The sequence below is a fragment of the Pagrus pagrus genome (assembly GCF_965226575.1).
Source record: "Pagrus pagrus genome assembly, chromosome: 10".
Taxonomy (NCBI): Eukaryota; Metazoa; Chordata; class Actinopteri; order Spariformes; family Sparidae; genus Pagrus; species Pagrus pagrus.
Window position 1 is genome coordinate 4,139,022 of NC_140194.1, and position 24,918 is coordinate 4,163,939.

Genomic DNA, 24,918 nt, shown 5'->3' on the forward strand with positions numbered 1-24,918 from the left:
TGACAGTATCGCTGACAGAACAAGCTGTCGTAACGCAACAGGTGGGGTTTATCTGAGGCTCCAGCTGCTTGATTCTCGTCATGGCCCTCCAGGCTGCGGGATGACAGGGGCCCATTAAGGAAAGGTAAATCTAATCAGGAGTCTCTCCAGCCACAGAGCTGTGTGCCACTGCTGGAGGGGGAATGGCCGATGTTACAACGTCATTATGCTGCTTCTGTGACCCCGGCACAGGGAGAACTGTTGGATAAGACTTTAACATTATCTACAGGCAGGTTTATGTTTCTGGACGCTCAGGCAGGTCAGAGGTGAGAAGTGCTGAGTCGTAGGACGGGCTTTTTCTTTGGACACTGTCCTCAAAGTCAACGTGAAACCAAATAGATTCGTATTTTAACCGATCTTGACGTTACATCTGGATTTTTCCATGATTCCTTTCGAGCCCGTAAGCTGGAAATAAACTGATTTGTGCTATTTGTGACCAGTGAGTTCTCAGACCACTTATAGTGATTGATGGAAATCATTGTTGAATGACTTGTAACTCCTGATGTGAAATTTCTATCCTGCTGGGCATATCCGACATGACACACACAGCAGATATGTGGATGCATCCGGACCACAATCCGACTTATCAGATATGACATTTGGAAAAGAACAGGCTGCTTGAGAAACAAAGAGCAAGAGAGAGGCGTAACACATGTAGCCTGAAGCAATGATAATACAGGGAAACATCAATGAATCGCCTAAACCGCTTTAGCTACTGCTTGTCTTTAAGTGTCCATTTGTAATTAACTGCTGGGAAATTTGAAATTCATCACCTTTTTTCAATTTGGTGTCTTAACTGTCTAAAAATCCTTGTTTCTGTATCATCATAACCTGCTGTTCCTTTTCTGAATGTGCAAGAAATTACAGGAATGATTTGTTTTTCTCAAGAAGGATAAAACAAGATCGGTTTAATCATCGTCCTCGATTTAGACATTTAGAATCGACTTCAGTCGTAATGGGATCACGTTAAATTACATTTGCACATTGTGTGAATGAACGAACGACGAATAAAAAACCAGGCAGACTTTGGGTCCCAGTGTTGGCAGTCTGAAACCATAACAGGGTCACAGCAGTCTGCTGGTAATGCTGGTAATGTGTGCGGTCGTGTCACAGCTACAGCTGTAGTTACCGGCCACCGTGGCACCAGCGTGATGATGGCAGTCGACATCACGGACCATTGAGCATCAGGCCCTCAAACACTCGCCCACCCCAGGAACACTTTATGCCGCCGCTGTCAAATTACACATGTAGACAGAGGCATTGGAGAAGCACTCTGTGTGATTAGTCATTCCACTTGGCAGCTGTATTTTGACACATGCAAAAACAATCACAGTCATCGCCAGTCACAGATGCTCAATGCTCTGTTTAAAAGAGAAAGACGGGGAGAGAAAGACCTACGTGGGAAAAAAATGAAGTTGTACTTTGTTTGAGTACTTAAAGATTCCTATTAAATATGTAATTATATAAAATTTCTTTATATATTTTCTCAAACCAAATTATTACACTTTGGTTTGGACTTCACATTTGATCACATGATTCTCTTTCAATCTTAAGTAATGCATCTTTTTGTTCTTATAAGTGTTGACAAGCTACAGTTATTGACAAGTTATTGATTTGTTAATTTGAAACAGTGGGGATTGTTCTTACCCGAACCCCAGTCCTAACCCAAACCCCAACACCAACCCCAACCCCAAGCCCAATCCAGACCCCAACCCCAAGCCCAATCCAGACCCCAACCCCAATCCAAACCCCAACACCAACTCCAATCCAAACCCCAACACCAACCCCAACCACTACCTCTATCCCAACCCCTGCCCCAACCCAAACCCCACCTATTTCAGAATTGGGTCCCCAGCTTGTTTTTCCCATGCCAGTCCATATCCTATTTGATTCTGGGTGTTAACTCCTCCACGTCTGGCTCTTCACCAGATTCTCTCCTCCAGAACTGGATAAATACCACTTGGTACCACTTGGCAATTACTCCGGTGATCTGTGCCCCCTATTTGTGCGGAGTATGAATTCAACACATGGCCTCTTCGTATACTGAACCTTTAAGTCTAAGAATGACAAGATTTCTCCATCAAACTTTCATGCAAACATTCACTCTCATCAAGCAGACAGAGAAGCTGTAATGCATTTTAATATTCATCTAAAAGACACAAGATACACTAGTGGATACAGTAATTCACCAAGTACTACAAGCTGATATGCTCATTTTGAGGCTGTTTACCCAACATTAGTCCGATAAATAGGACATTTATTTTGTGTTTCCTCTTCTCTTCATCAACTGGATGAGTCTAATGACCCCCACAAAGGTGACCATCATTGTTCAGCAGCCAGGGAGAGAAAAGAAATGTGGAGGATGATGAATAATAGCCCAGCTGGTCGCGTTAGCTGCAATTAGCCCGTCTGAAGTCCCACAATTATGCATGGAAAAGCTGACACTCACAATGCCACAATGCTGCCTCTGAATCAATACATAATTGTAATAATTATCGTCCTGATGTCATTTGTGGACACGTCCGACACTTCCAGAAAAGAAGATGGAATTGGATAAACACAGAGGGTTGAATAGTGGACAGATATCGCATCATCAAGTGCAACATTTCCAACAAAAGGCAGCCTCGATACCTGGTATGATCAGTGAGTGGGGTCGACGAGTGACGAGGCGGTGAGTCAGCCTGACCGCACACAACCAAAATGGCTTCCTCTGCATTCGAAGGGTAGGAGAGGGTGCATGTCATGATCTGCTAAACCTTAAACTCAGAGAATTTATGAAGGTAATTCACACGCTGAACTTTATAATATCCTTTATGTCCTTTAACGCAGTCAAATGCCCTCCTTGATATATATACATGTAGTATGATTTCTTATTCAAGCATTTTTCTGGAAATTTAATTATCTTGAATTAATCCATGACACGAGTGACACCAGTGCCAGTTACCCAGCAACATGAACTAACCAAGTACATTTTTGAGGTACTTGTACTTTGGTTTATTTCCATTTTCTGTTACTACACTTTTACTACATTTCTGAGGTAAATGTGTACTTTTTACTGCATTACATCAGGTAGACCACTGTGGAGTTACTATTTACTTCTCAGGTGAAGATTTCTTGGGGGTTTGTGACCCAAACTTAGGAAACATAATAAAATATTTCCAGCCATGTTTGTTGCGACAAAAACAGATATTTTAAGTCAATCATCAACCACATGATGTTTTTCAAACCCTAACCAAGTGGTTCTTGTGCTTAAACCCAATCACAGCATTAGCCCAGCATAGTCACAACATAAGATTTTATCTAAAGAGAGAACAAAAAAGAAAGAAAGAGGAAAGAAACATAATTCCAACATTTATTCTGGTGATTGGGTTTGAAACAGGCCACATTTCAATAAAGCAACAATAAATAAAACGTTTATTTTTGATGTTTTAATAAGTTATGGTGAGAATTTGTATTCAAAATCCAAAAAACCCTTCCACCCCTTATGAGCAGCCTTATAAAGGGTTGGAAGTTGTACATTTGAGCTGAGCTTTCTTTGGCATAGATAGCAATGAAAATGAAGGGAGGGAAGACTGGGAAAGCTTTCTCTCTGGGTGATTACAAATGACCTGTAATAGGCTATGGACTTGATAAAGAGGGCTGACACAGGAAAGCAGACATTTGGAGGGAGGAGAAGGAGCGATATCAGTTTATCTCGATCCTGATTCAGCCTGTAGCTCCGCTGCTCGTCCTCAGACCAACAGAATCTAGTTGAGCTTCAATAAACCTTTGCTGCTTTACCATCATTAAGTCTCTTGGGGTTTGTGCGTATCCCATTTTCCCTGGACTTACTCAGCAAAGATACTCAATTTTGTAACAAAAGGATGTTATCTGTTACTCACAGATTTCTAAATGACAAATGCTTTTTTCTGGCCATTTTAACGTGACTTTCTCTGGGGAACAGATAATATAAATGTCTCTGATAATCCACATTAACCAGAGTTGTTTGTAAGATTTCTGATTGCTTTAAAACGCAATTGACATGGATCCAACAAACCATGAAGCTGATAATTGTTCCTGTCTCTGTATAAATGTCAGGCGTCCTCCCGTTGCTCAGTGTTTTATGTCAAACCACAAAAAAGGTCAATATAGAGAAGAAACATATGAAGGCTTCGTTTCTAAAGATACGCCAATTTATTAACAAAAATAGGCTTAAGCAGGGTGGAAAGGTTGTCTGTGCCCGGGGCTACATCGGTGCTCTTTAGCATTTCCAGCTTGTGTGTTCAGGTTGGGGGAAGAGTCAAACCGCGGTCCACTTGCCTTCCCTGCACCCGTGCAAGGTTGCTGCTGTGACAGCATGTGGCCAGAGGTCCTCAGATAATTCTCTTAGCTCTGCTCGCCCGTGGGCACCGTACATCACTTTTCACAATCATGTTAACCACCAAAGTCCTCGGCCAAAAGCGGTACAAATTCACTTGATGTGGTTGTTGCTGAGGTAAGAAACAGACAGAGCGGACTGACCAGAACAAAAAAAAAAAGTGTTGTTCTCGCTTTCCTTGTTTGTCTGTGTGTGTTTCACAATTAAATCTAATTTGTGAGGAGCTGTGGAGATTCGATTGAGCTGATAAAGTGACTTAATTTTCCACAGTGGACTTTTCTCTGGTCTAACCTTTATGAGACGCCCTCAGGTCAAAGCTCTGATTATAGTTTAAAGATGACTGAAGGGAACCGAGCAGGTGGTTGTTACCGCACAACTTCTGTGAATGTTAATCAACACAGATGATTATAAATATACATTGTTTAAGACACAGACTATCAAAAATTGTGAATCTTTCCTTTATTTATTGTTAAAAATCATAACATTTTTCACTGAAAAACAGAAAATAAATGCCCTGTATGTGCTTTATACATGGTTTTACTGTGAAAAGGATTAATGTACACAATCTTTCAGCTTTGGGTCAAATATCGATGCATTCCAGATGTTATCCCGTTCATTTAAGTTGAATCTTGCATAAAGAAAGTTAATTTTCTTTGAAGACTTTCTATTTTTTCTTGGAGAATTAAAGCTTTAAAAAAAGGGAAATCTTTGTGAATTTAACTTTTCCCTCCTAATCCTCAGCTCTAGCTACGTTTGATTAGAGGGATATTCTCCCACATCTGTATATAGACGGCTCCAAGTTTGTGGATGTGTCTGATAGGTTCTGCGCATTGATTGATTAGAGCGGGTCTTGTGTGTTTGACGTCAGAAACTGCAAACAAATGACCCCATAAAAAGAGGGAACCTGTCTGGGAAAAAAAGAAAAGCTCCGGGCGCACAGCACAGCCGCAGAGGTCCAGAGAGCGTCACTGTCACTTCAGTCACACTTTGACACCAAACACAGAAAAATACAGAAGACTTCTGCGCCTGAAGATGCCACTTTCAAGCAGCTCCACGTCCTCCACAAAGAGCATCCGCAGAGCGGCATCCGAGCTGGAGAGGTCGGACTCCATCACGGTAAGTTCACACCAGCCAAGTTTGTTTTATTAGTTTCAGTTATAATGGACAGTCACACATGCTGCTCCCAGTGATGTGTCTAAATTTTATTCAGAGGTCCGCTTTAAACGGTTCTATTGCGCGCGGAGAGGTGGCGAGGTGACCATTACGCAGCGGCGCTGCCTGATGCGCACAGATCAAATCAATACAGAAAAAGACATGCAGCAATAAACCAGCAAAATCAGCCAAAATCAGCTAAAATATGTGCCGTGGCAACTCCTCAATCTTATCTATGTCGTAGGTTTACCTTGACTGCACTGCTGTTTTCATGCGCATTTGGAGATGTCCAAGCGCTCTCATCAATATCCAGAAAGATGTCCAAAGAGTAGGAACATGTCAGCAGGCAGTCCCCCCGCTCTGTTTGTGTGACTATGTGCTGTGACGGTGGTTTGGATCAAAACGAGAGAAGAGAACTCACGAGTTTGATTTCTCTTTTCAAACAGTCTCCCAGATTCGTCGGCAGGCGTCAGAGCTTGATCGAGGACGCGCGCAAGGAGCGGGAAGCCGCCGCTGCGGCGGCAGAGGCGGCGGAGGCCAGCGAACAGATCGTGTTTGAGGAGGACGACGGAAAAGCGCTGCTCAACATCTTCTTCACTTTAAGAGGCATCAAGACACCGGCACTGTCGCGGACTCTCAAGGTTTTCGAGGTAACCCGATAGTTCTTGTTATGTCATGATAAATATAAATCTGTGGGGCAAAAACGGGTGTGGAGGGCACCACCTTCTAATGAAGCCACCTTTATAAAGAGAATTAAAGTGGTAACTGATGGGTGATTAATAGCTAATATATAATTTATTGATGCATGATAGATTAATTTTTGGGTTGCCAGTTTGGTTTGTGGGGAAAAATCCCAGCGGTTGGTCTTATTTCTGTCTCTATTTTGAAAACAGCGCTGTCATAAATGCATATTAATATATTATATATTCTGTCACTCTGATAATCAAGTCCGCAGTCATAAATGCTATAAGTTGTGTAGGACCCCAAGGGTGCCTGGGTGTGTAAATGATCATCTACATGCCTGTACGTTAACTCACACTACAGCCTTTCTCATCCTTAAAGAAGAGAAGCAGGATTTGAATTTACTGCTCCTTTGATTTTACCCATGCTGATAAAAAGATTTGCCATTCATAACACTCCAGACCTGCATTAATAATGAATATCACTCACTCCTTCCTACATGTGTGATATCTTGTTAATTCATATATGTGACATCTGGTATCATTCAGAAACTGAGCGTGCCACGTTTTTAAATCTGTGAACCTCAACCTTATAACAGACGTCGTTAAGGATTTATAAGGAATGAAAAGTAAAAGTACAATTCAATACATGAAAAAGGGACAGAGAGGAGGAGTGAAGCTTGGATCTGATGACATCACAGGTCACCTCCCATTCCCAACGCTCCTTTAAAGCAAAGATGTAAAAGATGGAAAGTGGCTTATGAAACTCTGCTGGTTTGAGCCCGTCCTGCCCAGATCTCAGCTGCAGGTTAAGCAACTCATGCACGCTTTGGAACGAAACTTCCACGCCTGAAGCATTCCTGAACTTGGGTGCCCTGACCCAGCAAAAGTCAGGGCTGACGACAGCCTGCACACCTTTTCCTAAGGGTGCATGAAACTGCATGAAACGTGAAACAGAGACACGGGACCCAGCGTGAAAGCGGACACGCCGCGAAGGCCCCGAACTGACGCAACACCTCCTCCTTCCTCTACAACCTCAGCAGGTACATCATGCTTTCCCAGGGGTGGTGAGGTTGATGTTTACAGTCTAGGCTACACAAGGAAATACTAACGACAATAATTACTTAACGAGCTCTGACTTCGTCCCTTTTATCCTCACCACTCACAGTTATGAATGCTGCTGGCACAGTTTAGAGGAAAAGTTCACCCAAAATGGGAAATTCAGTCATTCTCTACTCACCCCCATGCCATAAAAACAGTTCACAGCAAAACAGCGTTGCAGCGCTCTCCCAAACAACCGAAGAAGATGGAGACTCATTGTGTCGCTGAACACAGCTTCACGTACATTTAATGTATTAACAGTTATATTTCGTCTGCAGCCCTTTTCCATGAGGTAAGTATAGTCAGAGGGATGTTTCACAACCTGGCAACCCAAAAAAAATCCTCTTACTGACTTGCAACTGGTCTGTAAGAGGTCTGGGAAGATGAACATGTTCAGTGTTTGTCCTGCTACGATGCGTGATGACTGTATTTCAGACGTTTGAAGCGAAGATTCACCATTTGGAGACGCGACCATGCCGGAAGCTCAAGGACAACCTGGAGGGCCTGGAGTACTTCGTCCGCTGTGAGGTGCACCTCTCGGACGTCAGCACTCTGATCGGCTCCATCAAGAGGAACACAGAGGACGTTAAAACCACCAAAGAAGTCAAATGTAACTGCCTCTAATTTGAAAAATATTCAAAAATTCTGCTGAAATAATCACAAAAAAAACAGCACTGAGCTGAATTTGTCCATTTGTTTTTGTTCTTTTTCTGCTCTAGTTCACTGGTTCCCAAAGAAAATAGCAGACTTGGACAAATGTCATCATCTGGTCACTAAATTTGATCCAGACTTGGATCAAGACCATCCTGTAAGTAAGGACTTCTCCAGCTGCATGGCACGATGAGAAACAGCTCTCTTTACTGGTTATGTCGTTTGGACCAGTATGTCATGACACAGAAAATGTGATCAGTGTTTGATATATTTGATTTGAAACAGGGCTTCACAGACCCCGTTTACAGACAGAGGAGGAAAATGATTGGAGACATCGCCTTCAGATACAGACAGTGAGATGCAATCTTTTTCCTGAATACTGCACATCTTTACGAGAAAGAAACCCGAATATACTCGATTATTTCTGATACATCTGTGCTTCTGTTTGTCCTCAGTTGGGAGCAGATTCCCAGAGTGGAGTACACAGAGGAGGAGATCGGCACATGGTGAGGGCTTTAAAAATGAAGGCGGTCGAGTGTTAAATCAAAAATATACGCTGAATTCAAACTGTCACTTGATTTTCGAACAAGCAGTTTGACCTTCCTGCTGTTTTAACGTCAGAACATCGAGCCGAGTCCGTTTCACCTCCTCTCAGACAGTTTGGTCGTGGTTTTGTCTTTTACTTTGGTGAATTCGTTACAGATGGAGGGCGCTATCAAAGACATGGCAGCTTGAGCTTGTCAAAGACATATATCAGAGAGCTAGCAAGAAATGAGGTGACAGAATTACTTTACGAGTCAGTGGATTTTTCACTCGCGTCATTCACTTCGCTTGGACAGTTTGAGCCAAAAGAAAAGGTTTTTATGATTAAACACAGAGATTTAATTACTTCACTTAAAGCAACATTATGTGAAAAATGTCATTTTGTGCAAGTTGGCGCCCCCTACAGTTTCTGAGTGCAACACCACTGTCATAAATACAGATCCCAGGTCTGTAACAAAGTGTCAGACCTAACGTAGGTGCTGACTACAAACACAACTCATCACATCATGACAATGTTATGCGTTTGAAACTTGGAAGTTACATAGTGCAGAAACAAGTGATAGGAGGGTTGGAGTGGCTGAGACAGAGACACTATTCACCCTGTTACAAGACCATCAACATGATTTTGAAGCTGTTATTTTAAGGCAAAAAGAGTCACATAATGTTCGTTTAAATAAAACAGACTAAACAGGAGAAAAACAAAATGCAGTGCAGAATATAAATGAATAAGCCAAAACTTAAGTTTAGTATATTAACAGTGGATTAGGTAACACTTTCTATGAAGTCCATGTCTATAAACATTACGGACACACCTATAAAGATTTCTAAGCAGTAATGAATGTTCATAATTCTTTATAACAATAATCATAACTCATTATAATGCCTATAATGCATTACAACACATCATTATAATGTATGTAAGTCCCTGTACCCACTTAAAGAATACAACAACCACTTATAGTGATTATAACCAGCTTGTACTGTGTTACATCTGCCTATAACACAGGGATTTCATCACTTCACATAAAGCACCCAACAGCCACTTACACTAACTTATAATCACATTCTGATGCTATAAAATGATAAGAACGTATTATAATGTACGATAATTTTAATACACTATGATCCAGGCAGAAATAGAGTGACCAGCAGGTATGAAGTATCAATACCTGACCTTAAACATCATAAAATGCTTCATAATCTGTGATTATTGTTATAAAGGCACACTTAAATGTATTGTAAGTATGCTTTAACGCATTATAGACACATATTGTGGTTTGATTATTGCAATATAGCATTATGAATATTCACGAGTGCTTATAATTAACACCAAACAGCGCTATAGGTGCATTATAAGTATGTTTATGACGTGTTATTATAGACATGGGCCTCATAGAAGGTTGAAAAAGACACAAGAAAAGAAGAAAATCTGAATTATTATGCAACTGTCTCCATAATCAGGAGGGAAGTCTACTCAACGCTGAGGGACTTGTACATCACCCACGCCTGCACTGAATACCTCGAGGCCTTCCGTCTGCTGGAAAGGCATTGTGGGTACAGTCCGGACAACATTCCCCAGCTGGAGGACGTGTCACGCTTCCTCAAAGGTAAGGATGAAAAGCAACGAGTGGAGCAAATGTTTAGTGAATACACAGTCCATCTACCCAGGGTTTTATTCTCTCTCTCAGAGCGTACAGGCTTCACGCTGCGTCCAGTGGCAGGTCTGCTCTCGGCCAGAGACTTTCTGGCCAGTCTGGCGTTCCGGGTGTTCCAGTGCACCCAGTACATCCGGCACGCCTCCTCCCCAATGCACTCCCCAGAACCGTGAGTACGACCGCGTCTTTGCTCCTCACACACAAGTCCGACCGCAAATGTTGATCAGGTGAGAAATCCTTCATGATTTAGAAAGAACTAAATATATCTTGTTACAATTTTTTATCCCTCTTCTCGCTTTTCAATTTAAACAAGATCACTTCTCAAGGGACAAAAGGAGAGTCTGGATTTTGGGGATAAATTTTAAGTCATCTTCAAATGAACGTCTGTCTTCACTTCACTGTGCTCACAATGTTTTTCAGTCTGTAACCATCACTGAGTTACGTAACCAGATTGAACTCTAATCACACAGTCTGTATTTAGTTAAAATATCTGCGCAGGGTTGTTGTTTTTTCTCCAGTTTGGATCAGATGTGCTCCAGGTTGAATCTTTTTCTCTTTCTCTCTTCAGTGACTGCGTCCATGAGCTGCTGGGCCACGTCCCGATGCTGGCCAACCGCACTTTCGCCCAGTTTTCGCAGGTGAGAGGCGGACTTATAGATCATTTGTTTTCCTCGTGTTGTGCTCTCTCATGTTCTGGTAACAATTTATTGATTATTTGCTGCAGAACCTCGGTCTGGCTTCACTTGGGGCTTCGGATGAAGATATTGAGAAACTGTCTACAGTACGTAACACCAGCAGGACTTAGGGACTGTACAAAAATGACTGAGCTGTTGAGAGGGGCTGAACCTTATTAGTAGTGTTTTTTCTTTGACCCCTCACCTTGACATAAAAAGAAAGAACACGCTGTCAACTCAGACCCAGATGGAGCATTCCCACATTTTTTTTATTAGCTCGTGAGAAAGCGATGGTGAAAAGCACAGTGTGTCATTTCTGCTGCTCACAATCAAAACAAAACAGAGGCCAGGAGTAGCACGGGATCATGGCAGGTGTTGATTTCACTGGTAAACAACCAACACTGCTGATGAAAATCTGTGTGAAAGACAGACGATGTGATGTGTTCAGTTTAGTCTTGTTCACGGACTTCCCTCGTCATTTTCTGACTTTTCCCGGCAGTTAGGCAACAGGCGACCAAATCAAACGCACCGTTACTCGAATAAAATTACAGATTTCTCCAACAAATGCAGAAGTGTTATATCTTTAAAGGCAAAACATTGGCTACAGATTTTCAGATCTGTAAAATTAGCGGCAAATAACTCCTGACATAGAGACATGACGGCCGTCCTGCCAAAACACACCTTTGAGGCTCATTTATGCTCAAGGTTAGAAACGGATCCGGATACATCTGTGTTCATTACGTCCGTTTCTTTCTGCACGTTTTCCCAAAAGCTTACGGTTACGGACCAACTGAGCTGCACCTCCAATAGTCGCAGTGGGGGGGGCGGTGTAGCAGTGTAGCCGATATTTCAGGTGACACACGACCACAGGACAAGAGGAAGGAGTATTTAAAAAACGCTGGAACTTTCTGCGGAGATGCGAGTCTGTGAGAAGTTTTAAACATCTGCATGATGTTACTTCGCCCGGGCACAGAGACAAACAGTTACTAAAGAACAGCTGGGAGGAGACCGGACGGGGATTAAATGTGAGCTGGACAGTGGCGAAGGAAGCGTAGAGGTCTGTGTGAGACCGATTTGACTCTGAGCGGCGCCCTCCAGTGGTTCTGTCGCTTCGCATTTATGCCAACTTGAAGGACGCACGGAAGTGTGGACAGTGACGGTTATATCGTATGAGACATATTTATCTATTTTCTTGCTAAAGGCAGCATAAATGAGCCTTTATAGTAAAAAAAAAAGCTCTTCCGGGGGGGTCATATTGTGATTGAGCCATTTAGTGTTTTGTTTTTTCCAGTAAATTCCAGTAATTTCTTTACAAAAAAAACATTAAATAAACCATAAATTCCAGCCTTCAGCCAAAAGGCAAAAAATACACAACGCTCCCCCTTTCTGGACCCCATCTCCCTCCCTGGTCATTTTTGTGCAGTCCCTTATCTAAAATGACATAAATAATGAATTCATCGTCCACCCCAGTGTCCTTCTTTATCCTCAGCTGCTCTCTTTATGTTTTTTCACACCAGTTATACTGGTTCACCGTGGAGTATGGCTTATGTAAGCAGAACGGTGAGGTGAGGGCTTACGGCGCTGGACTGCTTTCCTCTTACGGAGAGCTTGTGGTGCGTTTCCCAGCATGTTTCTCTTCCCTTCTGCAGAATGTTTTGAGTGATGACTTTTTAAAAAATGCAACATTCACGGCCAAGCTGAGCTGTCAGCTCATTCTCAAGCTTCTTTTTTTTTTTTTTTTTTTAACTTTAATTTAGCACTCGCTGTCCGACGAGCCAGAGACGAGAGAGTTCGATCCCGAGGCCGCGGCGGTGCAGCCCTATCAGGACCAGACGTACCAGCCCGTCTACTTCATTTCTGAGAGTTTTACAGATGCCAAGGAGAAGTTCAGGTACCGAGCCGTGCGTGCAAACACAACCAGAACATAAAGAGACAGAGAGAAGGAGGGAAAAAAACAAAACAAAAGGAGAGAGGGGTTATGTGAGGACAAGGTCAGAGAACAGGCAGCCAACCCCTGAGGCCACAAACTTTTGTAGGTCAGCCATAGCAGCCAGAAGACAGCTGTTACTAATGTATTTTTTCATACCAAGGCAAAACGCTGGAGTTTTATTTGGCAAACACATCAAATGTTGCCCTGCAAAACAAGTAGCTTTAGTGAGTGTTTTGACAGTATTTGGTCTCTTGTTGAATACAGCACTCTGCCACACTGGATGAGAAAAATAACAGCATGGTAATGTTTGTCATAGCATAGTAAATATGAAATAGAGTAGATTCTGAATGTCTTTATAATCCTGCTGATAAAAGCAGGATTGTTCCAGTCTTTATAGTGAATATGCGCAGACAACAGGGGGGGGAACTTCTTCTAGTCAATAAAAAGGGAAGTTTCCTCCGGCCAAGAGAAATATTTGGGTTTTTACGATTCTCAGACAGGACTCCTGAAATACATACATTCATGAGGAGTTCAAAAAGAAAATCCCATCTGAGGCCTTTTTCTTTTGTGTCTCTGTCAAAGGACGTACGTGGCCGGCATCAAGCGTCCCTTCTCGGTGAGGTTCGACCCGTACACCAGCAGCGTGGAGGTGCTGGACAACCCGCTGAAGGTCCAAGGAGGCCTGGAGGGACTGAAGGACGAGCTGAAGATGCTGACAGACGCCCTCAGTGTTTTGTCATGATGATGCCCCCCCCTCCCCAGCTGGCGTCCCCCACCCTGGTGTCTGTTTGCTTCCTCTCGCTCTGCGACGTCACCGGTCAATGTGTTCATCTCTCCTGTGCCGTACCTCCAGTATGATGCCGTTTCTGATGAGTTGTTGATTGTTTGACACCGGCTGGTTGGTGACAACATGCGGCGGGTAAAGTTTCCAAAGATGTTCAACGCCTCGCCGGATTTGGATCCATTCGTGAAATGATGGGGTTTTGCTGCTTTTAAAGGAAAAATGTGTAGTGCAGTGTTAAAAAAAAGCTTTATTTTCAAAATATGTGAATTCAGTATTTGAGTATTAACTCTCGGTTTTGCTCAGTTATTCTTGCAGTTTTTGTCCGGCAGTGTAAATGCATTATAAAAGAAATAATAAAACACACTTTCCATGTAATGTATCGTTGATTACTGCTTGAGTAAAAAGAATCTGTCGAATAATAAAGAATCGCACATTAAGTGTCTGCTGTCATGTTTCCATAAGTTATTGTTTTAATGATAATCTCATCAGACAGACCAACATTTAATGATGCTCGGCGACACGGATGGGTTTGCTTTTATCTGCCACAAGAGGGGGCCGTCCTGCCGGGCGACCCGCCTGATTTTAAAATCACAGCAGATACTTCTTGAGCCTATTAAAAGGAGTCGATCATCTTAATGTTCTCCTCATGTCTTCGACGACAGCGCGCTGTTTTACAACGTTATTAAATGTTAAAAACAAGCCGATAAACACGTGAACGACAAAATGAACTTTGGGGAGGTGGATTGAAAACAGCTCTTTTCGAAATACACACGTTTAAATTAGATGTAGTATTTATCCAGTCGGGGAAGAAGTATTTAAATACTTTACTTAAGCAAAAGTACCAATACAGCAATGTACAAATACTCTATTACAAGTACAAATCAAGCTTAAAAAAACAATCTGACTTAATTTATAGCAGCCAAATGAAGTTAACGTATTAAAGTAAAGGTTCTGGTTTGGTCCCGCTGACTGATATAGTCGCATATATGACATCATTAGATGTTTAATAGTGAAGCATCAGTGTGAAAGAAGCATGTGACAGTTTTAGATGCTGCAGCTCTACACACTGTTTCACACACAGGGACAGCAGGTACATCTGAGGGCTCGTGAGCTGATCGGACGACGGGAGAGGAAATAATTAAAACCAAAGTTCTGATACACAAATCTGTTGCCAGTTTTTGGACCTTTTCTCTAATTCTCAAGTTTCTTTTGGATCGTTTGGACATTTATTGAAATGAAACCATGAGAGAAGTTTAAAGGGAAAGTTGTTTTTGTTTAAAAGTACCCGGTGACTAAGGCTGTGAGATAAATGTCGTGCAGTATGTTTCCCTAAGAGGAAGTTCAAGCAACATAAAGCACAAATATTCAAGTAGAAGTTCCTCAAAATTGTACTTAAAGGTGAAATATGTCAGAATTCATACTCATAACAAATGCTGCTGAGTGTAGCTGCCGTTACCTGGGTAGCTCAGTTAGCCGTGCAGCTAGCGGTCCAGACTGGGAGTGTTTCGGTGTACACTGCTAACACAGGAGCTTTTGGACCGGGCCGGGGCTAGCTGGTTAGCATAATAACCAACAATACACAGACGTAACATCAAAACTGTCATTTCTCCACATTCTGCTGTTAATTTCAACTAAAATCCTCACACACTGTACCTTTAAGTGCAGCACTTGACCTAATGTGCTTTCTATCACTGTATTTTTTAAAAATACTGTCCATTAATGGTCCATACAAGCTCACCTCCACCTCTTTATACACACTACCTGGAGACAACAGAGGAAGGTAACTGTCCTGGACCTGAGAGGACAGATCTCGGGGAGCTCGTCCGGACAGAGCTCCTGGTGGTCAGCTTGTGGATCAGGTCCCTCGGCCCTCCAAACCTGCAGCTGAGAGCCAGGAGACAAACAAGCAGAGGTTCACCACCCGGACCACTAGGTGTCAGTGTGAGTCTGGAGAGACACAGGTCCACATCCTCACCTCCTGCACAACACTCACTTATATAAGGGCGCCCTCATACAGTTTCATACAGAAAGACAGCTTACTTTCACACTTTGACACAATTTTAATCTGAGTTTTTTGTTTTTTTTCTTCCTTGCCGGAGCCTTTAGCAGGACACTCAGCACCATCCACACTGGAGGACTTTATCGATCCGCTCTGTTATTAATATTAATGTTTAGTTTGTGAGAAAGCAAACGTCATCTTTTTCCTTCATCACTTCCTCCTGCCTCTTCATCACATGATGCAGCATTTCTTTACATTGACACTTGATATTCCTGCTGCAGTCAGTCACTGCTGCTGCTGCATCCTCCTCCTCCTCCTCCTCCTCCTCCTGCTGGATCAACCCCACTTCATGCTCCCCTTCAGGTGGGGAGAGCCTCTGACCTGTGTGACTAACACCTCCACCTGAGTCAAGAGCAAACCCCCCCCCGCAGCTCCTCAGCCACACTCCTTGCACTCTCATCTTAATTACAGCAGGGCGGAGACATTGACATTTTTCTTGGAGTCTGAGGAATTACGTCTATTCTTGTTCTTGTCTGCGTCCCTGTGTGTAAACATTGTGATTGTAGGTTACAGTGCGTAAACGTGGAAAATGCCTATGGAATTGTTCCATATTTTGTGACTCTCACTCTCTCCCTCTCTTTTTTTCTCTTTCTCTCTCTTTTTTTTTTTTTTTTGCCTTTTCTCCCTTTAAGCACTTTTCCATAAAACGTCTCTGGACCATTTTTTTTTTTTTTTTTTACCAGCCGTGAAGAGGAGGAGCGAGGGGGTGGGGTGTGGAAGTAAGGGGCGTGTTTTGGTATATAATACCTCTCCCTGAGAAGTTTTGTTCTGTCGCCTGGTCTTTGGGACAGCCTCTCACACATCATCTCAGCCGCACCAACTGGGAAACTAACTCACCTGCAATCTCTCCAAAAACCAAATAACCCCCCCCCTCACCCCTCCCGACGTTTTTGACTACTGCCATCTGACATGGAGACCCAGCAAAGACACGGACACCACTCACTTTGCCACACCTGCCGGAGGACGGAGAGCAGCAGAATGAAGGTAACCAGAGGGAACAAATAGTTTCATGCGCTCCGGTTTGTGCTGTGCGGGTCTTGACAGACGTCTGGCGGGGTTGTAACCATGTTGTAACCATGAGTGAGGAAAAAAACACCCCGCTCCGGGCTGCGCTGATGCATTGATCGCATCATTTTTTTTTTTCTCTTTCTGCTTTTTTTCTTTTTGGACATCTCTTTAAATCGCATGCAGCAGAGAAAGTTGAAGATGCAGACGTGACATGGAGAGCTGCGGGGAGCTGTGAAGCATTCGTGCAACAGGTTACCTGATAGGCAAAGGAGGAGAAAAGAGTTTGAGGGCTGTCTTTTTTTTTTGTTTTTGCTTTTTATTTTTATTTCTTTTTTTGGGATTTCTTGATGGTGCGCCGTTCTCTCTGGACTCGGGAGCAGCAAACAGCTGGTCTTTTCTGTCGGCAGATAGGGGGCGGTAGGTCTGAGGGTCAGTGAGCTCATCCCAGGGTGAGCAAGGGGAAAATAAATGCTGAGTCTGGCCTTTCAGATAGTTAACTATCGAGCAGCCGGTCTTGCAACTTTCTGGAGAGTTGTGTAAGAGCGCGTAAGGCAAAGATACCGTCTCGGTTTTTTTTCCTCCAGAATAAGCACTTCTTCTCCCAGGTGCGACACAGTGACAGCGGCTGATAACAGTGACGGGGGAGGGAGGGAGGAGGGGGGAGGTGGACATATGCCATCATTTGTCTTACGCAGTTAGTAGGTCAATACATCAATACGTAGAAACAGCACCTAACAGTGGAAGTCGTACATCTTGTACAATGCGTAAAGAGTGGATCCAACATCTGGCTGTCATCTGGGATTTATTATTCAAAAGATTTTTTTTATTTTTTTTTTTTGAATTTTAAAAAAAAATGTTTTATTCAATGTCATCACTTCTGTAATGTTTGCATTTGTTGACCAGATGCTGTGTGTGTGTGTGTGTGTGTGTGTGTGTCTGCAGGTCAAGAAGATGTCCTCGTTCAGTCGCGCGCTGCTCTTTGCACTGGCCCTGACGCTCTACGTGGTGGAGGTGGCCTCGGCGGAGACGCTGTGTGGGGGAGAGCTGGTGGATGCGCTGCAGTTTGTCTGCGAAGACAGAGGCTTCTATTTCAGTAGGTTCCGACACAAAAAACAAAAAAACCCATCACAAGTTTTCTGCTCTGCTTTTCTGTCGAAAGCTTCTCTCCCTCTCTCTCTCTCTCTCTCTCTCTCTCTCTCTCTCTCTCTCCGCTGCTGCTGCTGCTGCTGCTGCTGCTCAGACTCGCACACATCTGTTTGGATAGCTGAGGCTATCGCTCTGTCTGTGGCTGCGCGGTATGCGTGTTTGGTATTTTTCTTTCTCACGCGCTCACACGCGCACACAGAAAGCGAGAGGGAAAGAGAGAGAGAGAGAGAGATTATAGCCAGCTGTGTGTGTGTGTGTGTGTGTGTGTGTGTGTGTCAAGACCTGGTCCAAGCCGCTCTGTCTGCTGAGTGTGCGCATTCTGCCTCGCAGCCCTTCATACCTCTCATTGCATATGAAAGAGCCGGCGAGCTGTGAAGGCACACACGACTCAGCGCGACACAATGGGCCGCTTGTTTACCAGTAAAGTAATAGCACCCCAAGAGGCATACCAGTCACCTCAGCACCAGTGTTCCCAGGCCGGCCGTCCACACTGATGAGTCCGAAGGGGGGAGGAGGAGGGAGTAGGGAGGGAGTGAGGAGTGAGGAGGAGGAGGAGGAGGGGGCTGTTTTTGATGTCAGGTTAAGAGGACGGATCATTAACATCAATTCTGATCATTGCTTCCATTGTAATGATGATGGGAATAGCTGTAAAGCATTAGGTGAAGGCATTGTGCTTGGCTTGTTAATCCTCCAGTGGATAAGCTCGTGTTTGCACAGTCTTGTTTGCGACACAACTTCCAACCTTCCTCCTCGCATGGAGAGAAAACCCTCTCTTCAAACAAGATATTAGCTATTCGCACCTCTGACGGACAGAAAGATCATTGTCCGATTCAGGCCGACATACAGTAGATGTGCTCCCTCCCTCCCTCCCTCGCTCCCTCCTCCCTCCTCCCTGCTGGATCACCCTCTCTTTTCTCTCTTCCTGCAATCAAACCTTGCCTTCCCCTCTCCTGAGACTCCTGCAACACTCTGCTGGGTGCAGGACTTCAAACGAGGCCCTTTTATCGGATGCGGATACTGTTCCCCGCCGTGCAACATGCTAACCCTCCACCCCTCCGCTGTATTCTTCTTTACCTCCCTCCCTCTCTCCCAGGTCTTTACTTTCTTCCTCTTTTGTTTTGCCTTCTCCCTCTCTCTCTCTCTCTCTCTCTACCTCTCTGCCCCTCCTCTTCTCTCTCGCCCTTCCTCATCCTCTTTATCTTTTGCTGACTGGACAAAGGACAAGGTCACAGGAGAGTTTCCATTTTATGTATTTGCTCACCCAACGATCTGTCTAGGAGCTTAGCTGTCGGTCTCCATCACTCTCCACAGCACAGGGTGTTTACTTGTGTATTCACTCATTAAAGGACTTCCAGATAGCCCTAATCAGATTATCCCCTACAAACAAAAAGATTTGTTGCAGTTGGTCATAGATTTCCTTTTATCCTCTTTGCTCCGTGGACCGCTATGATTGTCGAAAGTAATCCCGCGAAAACAACCTAGATTCATTCCTGAGGCCTTAACCTCGCCCTCCTCATCGTCTGTTGTGTTCCTCCTCAGGTAGGCCAACCAGCAGGGGAAACAACCGGCGCCCCCAGAACCGTGGGATCGTAGAGGAGTGTTGTTTCCGTAGCTGTGACCTCAACCTGCTGGAGCAGTACTGTGCCAAACCCGCCAAGTCCGAAAGGGACGTGTCGGCCACCTCTCTACAGGTCTTACCCGTGATGCCCACACTAAAACAGGTACGTGTCACCGAAAACGACAACAACAGCACACCAGTATGGGAAACGCTATCAGTCCTCACATCTCCTGCGCCTCCATTCACCTGTGTTCCTCACCCCTATGTCCTTGACACTGAGTGCAGACTGAAACCCACGCGAAGACAGGTTTATCTTGCTAAATGGTCACTGGTAAGCAGTTACCTTCCATGCAAAGTGCTGACCGTCGTGGAAAACATCAAGACAGTCACAGCACATAATATTCAGGAAAGGGCAGAGTCATACTCACAGACTGAGACAGTGTGTGCATGTGTGTGTGTGTGTGTGTGTGTGTGGGAGAGAAAGTCTGTGAGATGGTGGAGACTGCTGGTCCGTAACAAAACAGTGTGTTCCAAGTGTGTGATTATTAGTCACGGAACAGCAAGCTCCCCCGAAAAACTGGCATGCATTTTATTTTGATCCGTGCCGTTAAAAAACACCTGACCTGGCCCGGGAGAGCTTCTCTCTGAAATATGTCACAAAACACGGCGGGAAGCCGCCAAAGCGTTTCAGGTCTTTTTCACTGCGGTCATAAGACCGAGCCGTGGCTGCTTTCCAGACCTCTTTAAAAAAAAAAAAAAAAAATCCCTCCAACCTTCCTCTAGGCCGGACTCGAAAGACGTTTTATGTGAATGTTTCTGTTTGACTTGTTGGAGAATCGGCATCGGTGGCGTTGGATGTGCGAGGCGATGTAAACAAGACAATTAAATAGATGTGTAGCGTCTGTGTGAAATGCAAAAAAAGGAGAGAAGGCTGTAAGGGACTTAGTTGGGACATGTCCCCAGTTTGTCAGAGCAGGGAGAGTTGCTGGGTACAGCCCGCTCTGAGGGCCAGCTGTTCTTTGGCTATTGAGCAGGCCCGGAGTGAATGAAGGGGGATAAACACTCCTCAAGTGGCAGGACCAAAACAAGCCATTCAGACAGAGCACTGGCTACTCACGCATAAATTCTAGCTCTGCTGCTACCACTCCCACTTTGTCTCAATCCCTGGTGCTTCAGCACAACACCTAACGCCATTAATGTGCAGGAAGAGAGGTTTTTGAAATGACGGTGCGTGTATGTGTCGTTTCACTCGGGTCTGTGGAGGTTAGTCAGTTCAGCGGGTCGTTGGGTGAACGACGACGTGCCCCTCATATGAATATGAGGCGAGTGACCGCCCTTCCCTTTGACAGTATGTTAAAGAGGCTGAGCCGAGCACTTGTTGACAGCTTCTCTCAGTCGAGGAAACCAAAACAGGGGCAAGTCGGAGGCGAGGCGAGTCTGTTATGACGCTCAGCGCTATGAGAATGACATTTGATTTCCATTTGACTGGCCCAACAATGACTGAATGTTTTCGCAAAATAAACACGGCTTTCCTCCATTGTAATAAGCACTTGCACAGTATCTTATCACTTCTAATGAACTCACTCCCTCTTTTTTCCCTTTTTCCTCTATTTTCGCCTGCACGCCACAATAGGAAGTCCCAAGGAAGCAGCATGTGACCGTGAAGTATTCCAAATACGAGGTGTGGCAGAGGAAGGCGGCCCAGCGGCTCCGGAGGGGTGTCCCGGCCATCCTGAGGGCCAAAAAGTTTCGGAGGCAGGCGGAGAAGATCAAAGCCCAGGAGCAGGCGATCTTCCACAGGCCTCTGATCAGCCTGCCCAGCAAACTGCCTCCCGTCTTGCTCGCCACGGACAACTATGTCAACCACAAATGAGCCCGCTGCCAGCCCTTTGCACAGACAAGAGTTTGGAGGGAGAAAAAAAGACTAGGGGATTATAGCTTTGTCTCTGACGTCATTTCTGTGGCAGTCCTCTTTGACCTCCCCTGCCCTGTCCGAGCCCACCAATCCCTCCCCCTGCTCTCATCCACTACTTCTTGACCTCCTGGCCCTTTTTTTCTAATGCCCCCTTCAACCCGACCCACCCATCCTCCTCCGGCACACAAACATGCCTTCACATTCTTCCTGTCTGAACTCTTTCGCTCCCTCTCTCTTTCAGTCACCGACACAAAAGGCACGAACACAAACGATGAACAAAAAGTTAACAATTCGGCTGAATGCAATTCAGGTGGATCCTTAAAGCAAAAGAGAAAACGGGGAAAAGGAGAAAAGAAGATGAAAGAGATCTGTGGTTTGCAAGTGTCAAGAGGACACCCAGCGGAATGTTTTTTTGTCCTTGTGGAAGACAACTGAAAGTGAAGAGCAGCTTGCATGAAAGAATCCATTCCACATCATTTTTTTCCTGAGTCAAAAAGAAAATCTCTTAGTTTCTTTTTGTTATTAGTTTGCACCTCTACCTATAAAGGGACTTCCACACTGTAAGGAATTATTTTGTAAAATTAGATTCCTGTTCCAGCACCTTTTGATCACAAACAAAAAGCAGAAAAGAGTCTGCAAAATTGCACATTGCCACGGATTACGTCAAAGTAAAGAAAAAAATGGCACTATTTTTTTATGAACAATGAACGTGTAGCTTAAAAAAATGTCATGGTGCTAGCTTTGGGAATGGACTCAAAGAAGAGGTTGAAAAGCACGTTTTTTTTTTTTTCTTTGAATGAATATTAAAACTTTCCGTTTTAAGGAAAGTGTGACTTTTAAAAAAAAAAAAAGGAAAATAAAGGATATGGGGGAGCTCCTGGCAGTGGCAGTGTCAAGGGGGAAGTGTCACTGAGAAAAGAAATGGGCTGTGTTGGCATCGAGGCTCACAGCGAGTGCTAGCGGCTGCTCATCACTAGTTTGCCGGCGTAAACGGCAAAGGGGGACCTGAGACCCTGTCCCTGTTCCTCCTGTCCCTCTGAGGCTGCCAGACACAGGGAGCAGTGTGGGGACACATATGGGACACCGTGGACCGCCTGGATTGGACAGTACTACAGTTCTGGGACAGGACTTCCTGTTTGCCATGGCTTTGCAGACTGCTCTGACAGGAAGTAACATGGCATGGACAAAGAGCAAGTGGGATAATGATGATTATATTTTATTTTGTCTTTATTCTGTTTTTCTTTTCATATCAATGTTTCAATGAAAAAAAAAGGAAAACCCTGTCAGTTTCTGGTACCGTGACATTCCTGTTTTTCCAAGTTAGGCTTTTTTTTGTTTTGTTTTATGGTTACCATGGTTATTGTTATGATGTTATTTTACAGTTCTAAAGAAAGGCACAAAATTTCAATTCAAAGGGAAAAAAACAGCAATAATGTCAACTAACATTTTATTTTTATTGTATATCAGTAGTATTCACATGCTTTTGCCTGAAAACAAATACTTGAATATATATATATACATCTATATATATATATAAATATAGATATATAATTAGTTTCCAGGGACGTTGTGTTATTTCCTTTAGTCTGAGCTGTATCTTGCGTAATGAGCCGCCAAGCTTTTTTGTTTGTTTGTTGAAATACAAATAAGGGCACTGTATAAAGGCATTATTTATTTTGTTATAAAATATATTTGAAAAATTGGTCCAAATAATATACGTAGCACTGATGCTCAACTGACGGTTTTATTTTGTATGATCTCTGTTTTTCCAATTGGAGTTGTAAGGCTTTTTTGTAGATGCTTTGTACCAAAAATAATGTCTTTTTTTCTCCTTTTTTTTTCTTTTGCCATAGTTACTTTAAATTAATATTTTAACAGCAGTATAGCCTGGATCGCTTAGGCATGTTATGTCACACAGAAATAGGCACATACTCTGAATACATTGGTCTGCATGGATTTTCCGGGAAGCCTTTCAGGGGTTATCTGTGAAAAAAGGAAAGCATCAATGGGTGACTTTATTATTGGTAAAAAAAAAAATAAATAAAAAATATCTTGTTCAACATTGATTGTACTCAAACCCACTATGTTTCGAAGCCACTTTAGTCTTGATGGCGGGGAGGGGGGGAAATGATCAGTCCTTCATTAAATCACGTCTTTGTTATCGTGCATGGTGTCCTATGGTCTTCTACGGAGCATCTTGCCTATGTGCCAGTGCCACTGATGTTGTTGTCGCGCGTTTGGTTTGTGGTCGCGAGGCCGCAAGCGTCCCGGTCAGTCGTAGATTTTTCGGGGGTTAAGCTTACATGTGGCTTACAAACGAGTCATTGTGTCGATGCCTTAATTGAAGGTAATGATGTTGCTATGATGCTAGTAACCGTCAAAGGTCACCTAAAGGTCATTGTCTATCAAGGAGAGAGCCTATCATCGTATCACCTCACTGTTCTCATCTATCTATCTGTCTGTCTCTATGGCTGTCTGTCTCCATGTCTGTCTGTCTTTCCTCTCTGCTGGTAGTAGACAATGCCCCGTGATCTTCTTCGCATCAACAGTACGTGTCTGTATTTGCATCATGGCGAGGCAAAGGGGGAGAAAAGCAGCGTTGTTAGCCTGCCTTTTTTCACCCCCTCGAACAATCTTCCAATCATCCATCCATTATGCATTTGATGAAGGGCTATCACGCTGAACCATTTCTGAAGCACTCAGGAAAAAAAAACAAAACAAAAGAAACAAAACAAGAAAACAATCTATGCTCTCCGAGGGAGAAGTGGAGTAGTTTGCTGAGTGTGAGTGATAATCTTGTTGTGGAAGGGCAGCTGAGGTTTTTTTTTTTTTACCCGTACCTGGCCATAATGATACAGCTATTCTGTGACAAAACCACTGAAAGCCCATGTCAGAAACAAGGTAACTCTGTGCCACTTTACAGTTTCCTCCTCCTCCTCCTCTATGGTGTCATGCATCGCCCATGAAATGCAGACTTAATGGTTATTTCTTCCTGCTGTGGCGAACAGTCAAGCCAATACTTTATCTTCTTTCTGTCTGAGATCTCAATTATCAAGGCTCCGTCCTGTCTCTAATTATATTCTACTTCAGTTGTGCAACAAAGCAGGCAGTGCAATTATTATTATTATTATATTATTATTATTATTGTTGATAGTAATATTATTATTATATTTTCTATTTTTATTCTTTATTTTCCTGCTAGGACTGCATTCATTCACTATTGTAATGTTCAAACAGGCTACTCTAGTGTTCTTATGAATGGCGTGAAAGACAACCACTTCTTTTCGCTGAATATGAAGAGATATCTTGCCGAGCAAATGGCAACTTTTTCTGTGTCAGTAGCTCACTCAGCCTGTGTGTATTTTATTGATTTAACCTCTGCACGCTAGAACGTCCGAAATGCACAATTCATGTACTTTCATTTTTAATATCAATAAAAAAACATTTTATCAAACATACGAAGAAAAGATGTACTGCTTTGTTCAGTGTATATTTTGCCCGTCTTGGATGTGTGTTTCACGCTTTCTCGGCGTGCGGCGAGCTGCTTTTAAAATCTTTTTATATCAATTAAACCTTATGTACCCTGTAAATGATTTATTGCATCTTACATCTCCAGTTGCTTTTAGCACCCTCTCGGTTCCTCTCACCCACCCTACCTCCCTTTTC

The 24,918-nt window shown here is 43.6% G+C and overlaps 2 protein-coding genes across 2 annotated transcripts; both read left to right on the forward strand.

Moving 5' to 3' along the window:
• Window positions 1-5,348: 5,348 nt before the first annotated feature.
• Window positions 5,349-13,990, forward strand: th (tyrosine hydroxylase). Its single transcript, XM_084363975.1, has 13 exons — window positions 5,349-5,512; window positions 5,995-6,198; window positions 7,765-7,939; window positions 8,049-8,137; window positions 8,266-8,333; window positions 8,436-8,486; window positions 9,985-10,130; window positions 10,212-10,347; window positions 10,747-10,816; window positions 10,903-10,959; window positions 12,370-12,465; window positions 12,610-12,743; window positions 13,365-13,990. Exons 1-13 carry the CDS (start codon window positions 5,429-5,431, stop codon window positions 13,522-13,524), a joined length of 1,470 nt encoding a protein of 489 aa, XP_084220101.1. The 5' UTR covers window positions 5,349-5,428; the 3' UTR covers window positions 13,525-13,990.
• Window positions 13,991-16,406: 2,416 nt separating this feature from the next.
• On the forward strand, window positions 16,407-24,710 carry igf2b (insulin-like growth factor 2b). Its single transcript, XM_084364907.1, has 4 exons — window positions 16,407-16,609; window positions 17,576-17,726; window positions 19,319-19,500; window positions 20,971-24,710. The coding sequence occupies exons 1-4, from the start codon at window positions 16,535-16,537 to the stop codon at window positions 21,208-21,210; spliced, it is 648 nt and encodes a 215-aa protein (XP_084221033.1). The 5' UTR covers window positions 16,407-16,534; the 3' UTR covers window positions 21,211-24,710.
• The last annotated feature ends 208 nt before the right edge of the window (window positions 24,711-24,918 follow it).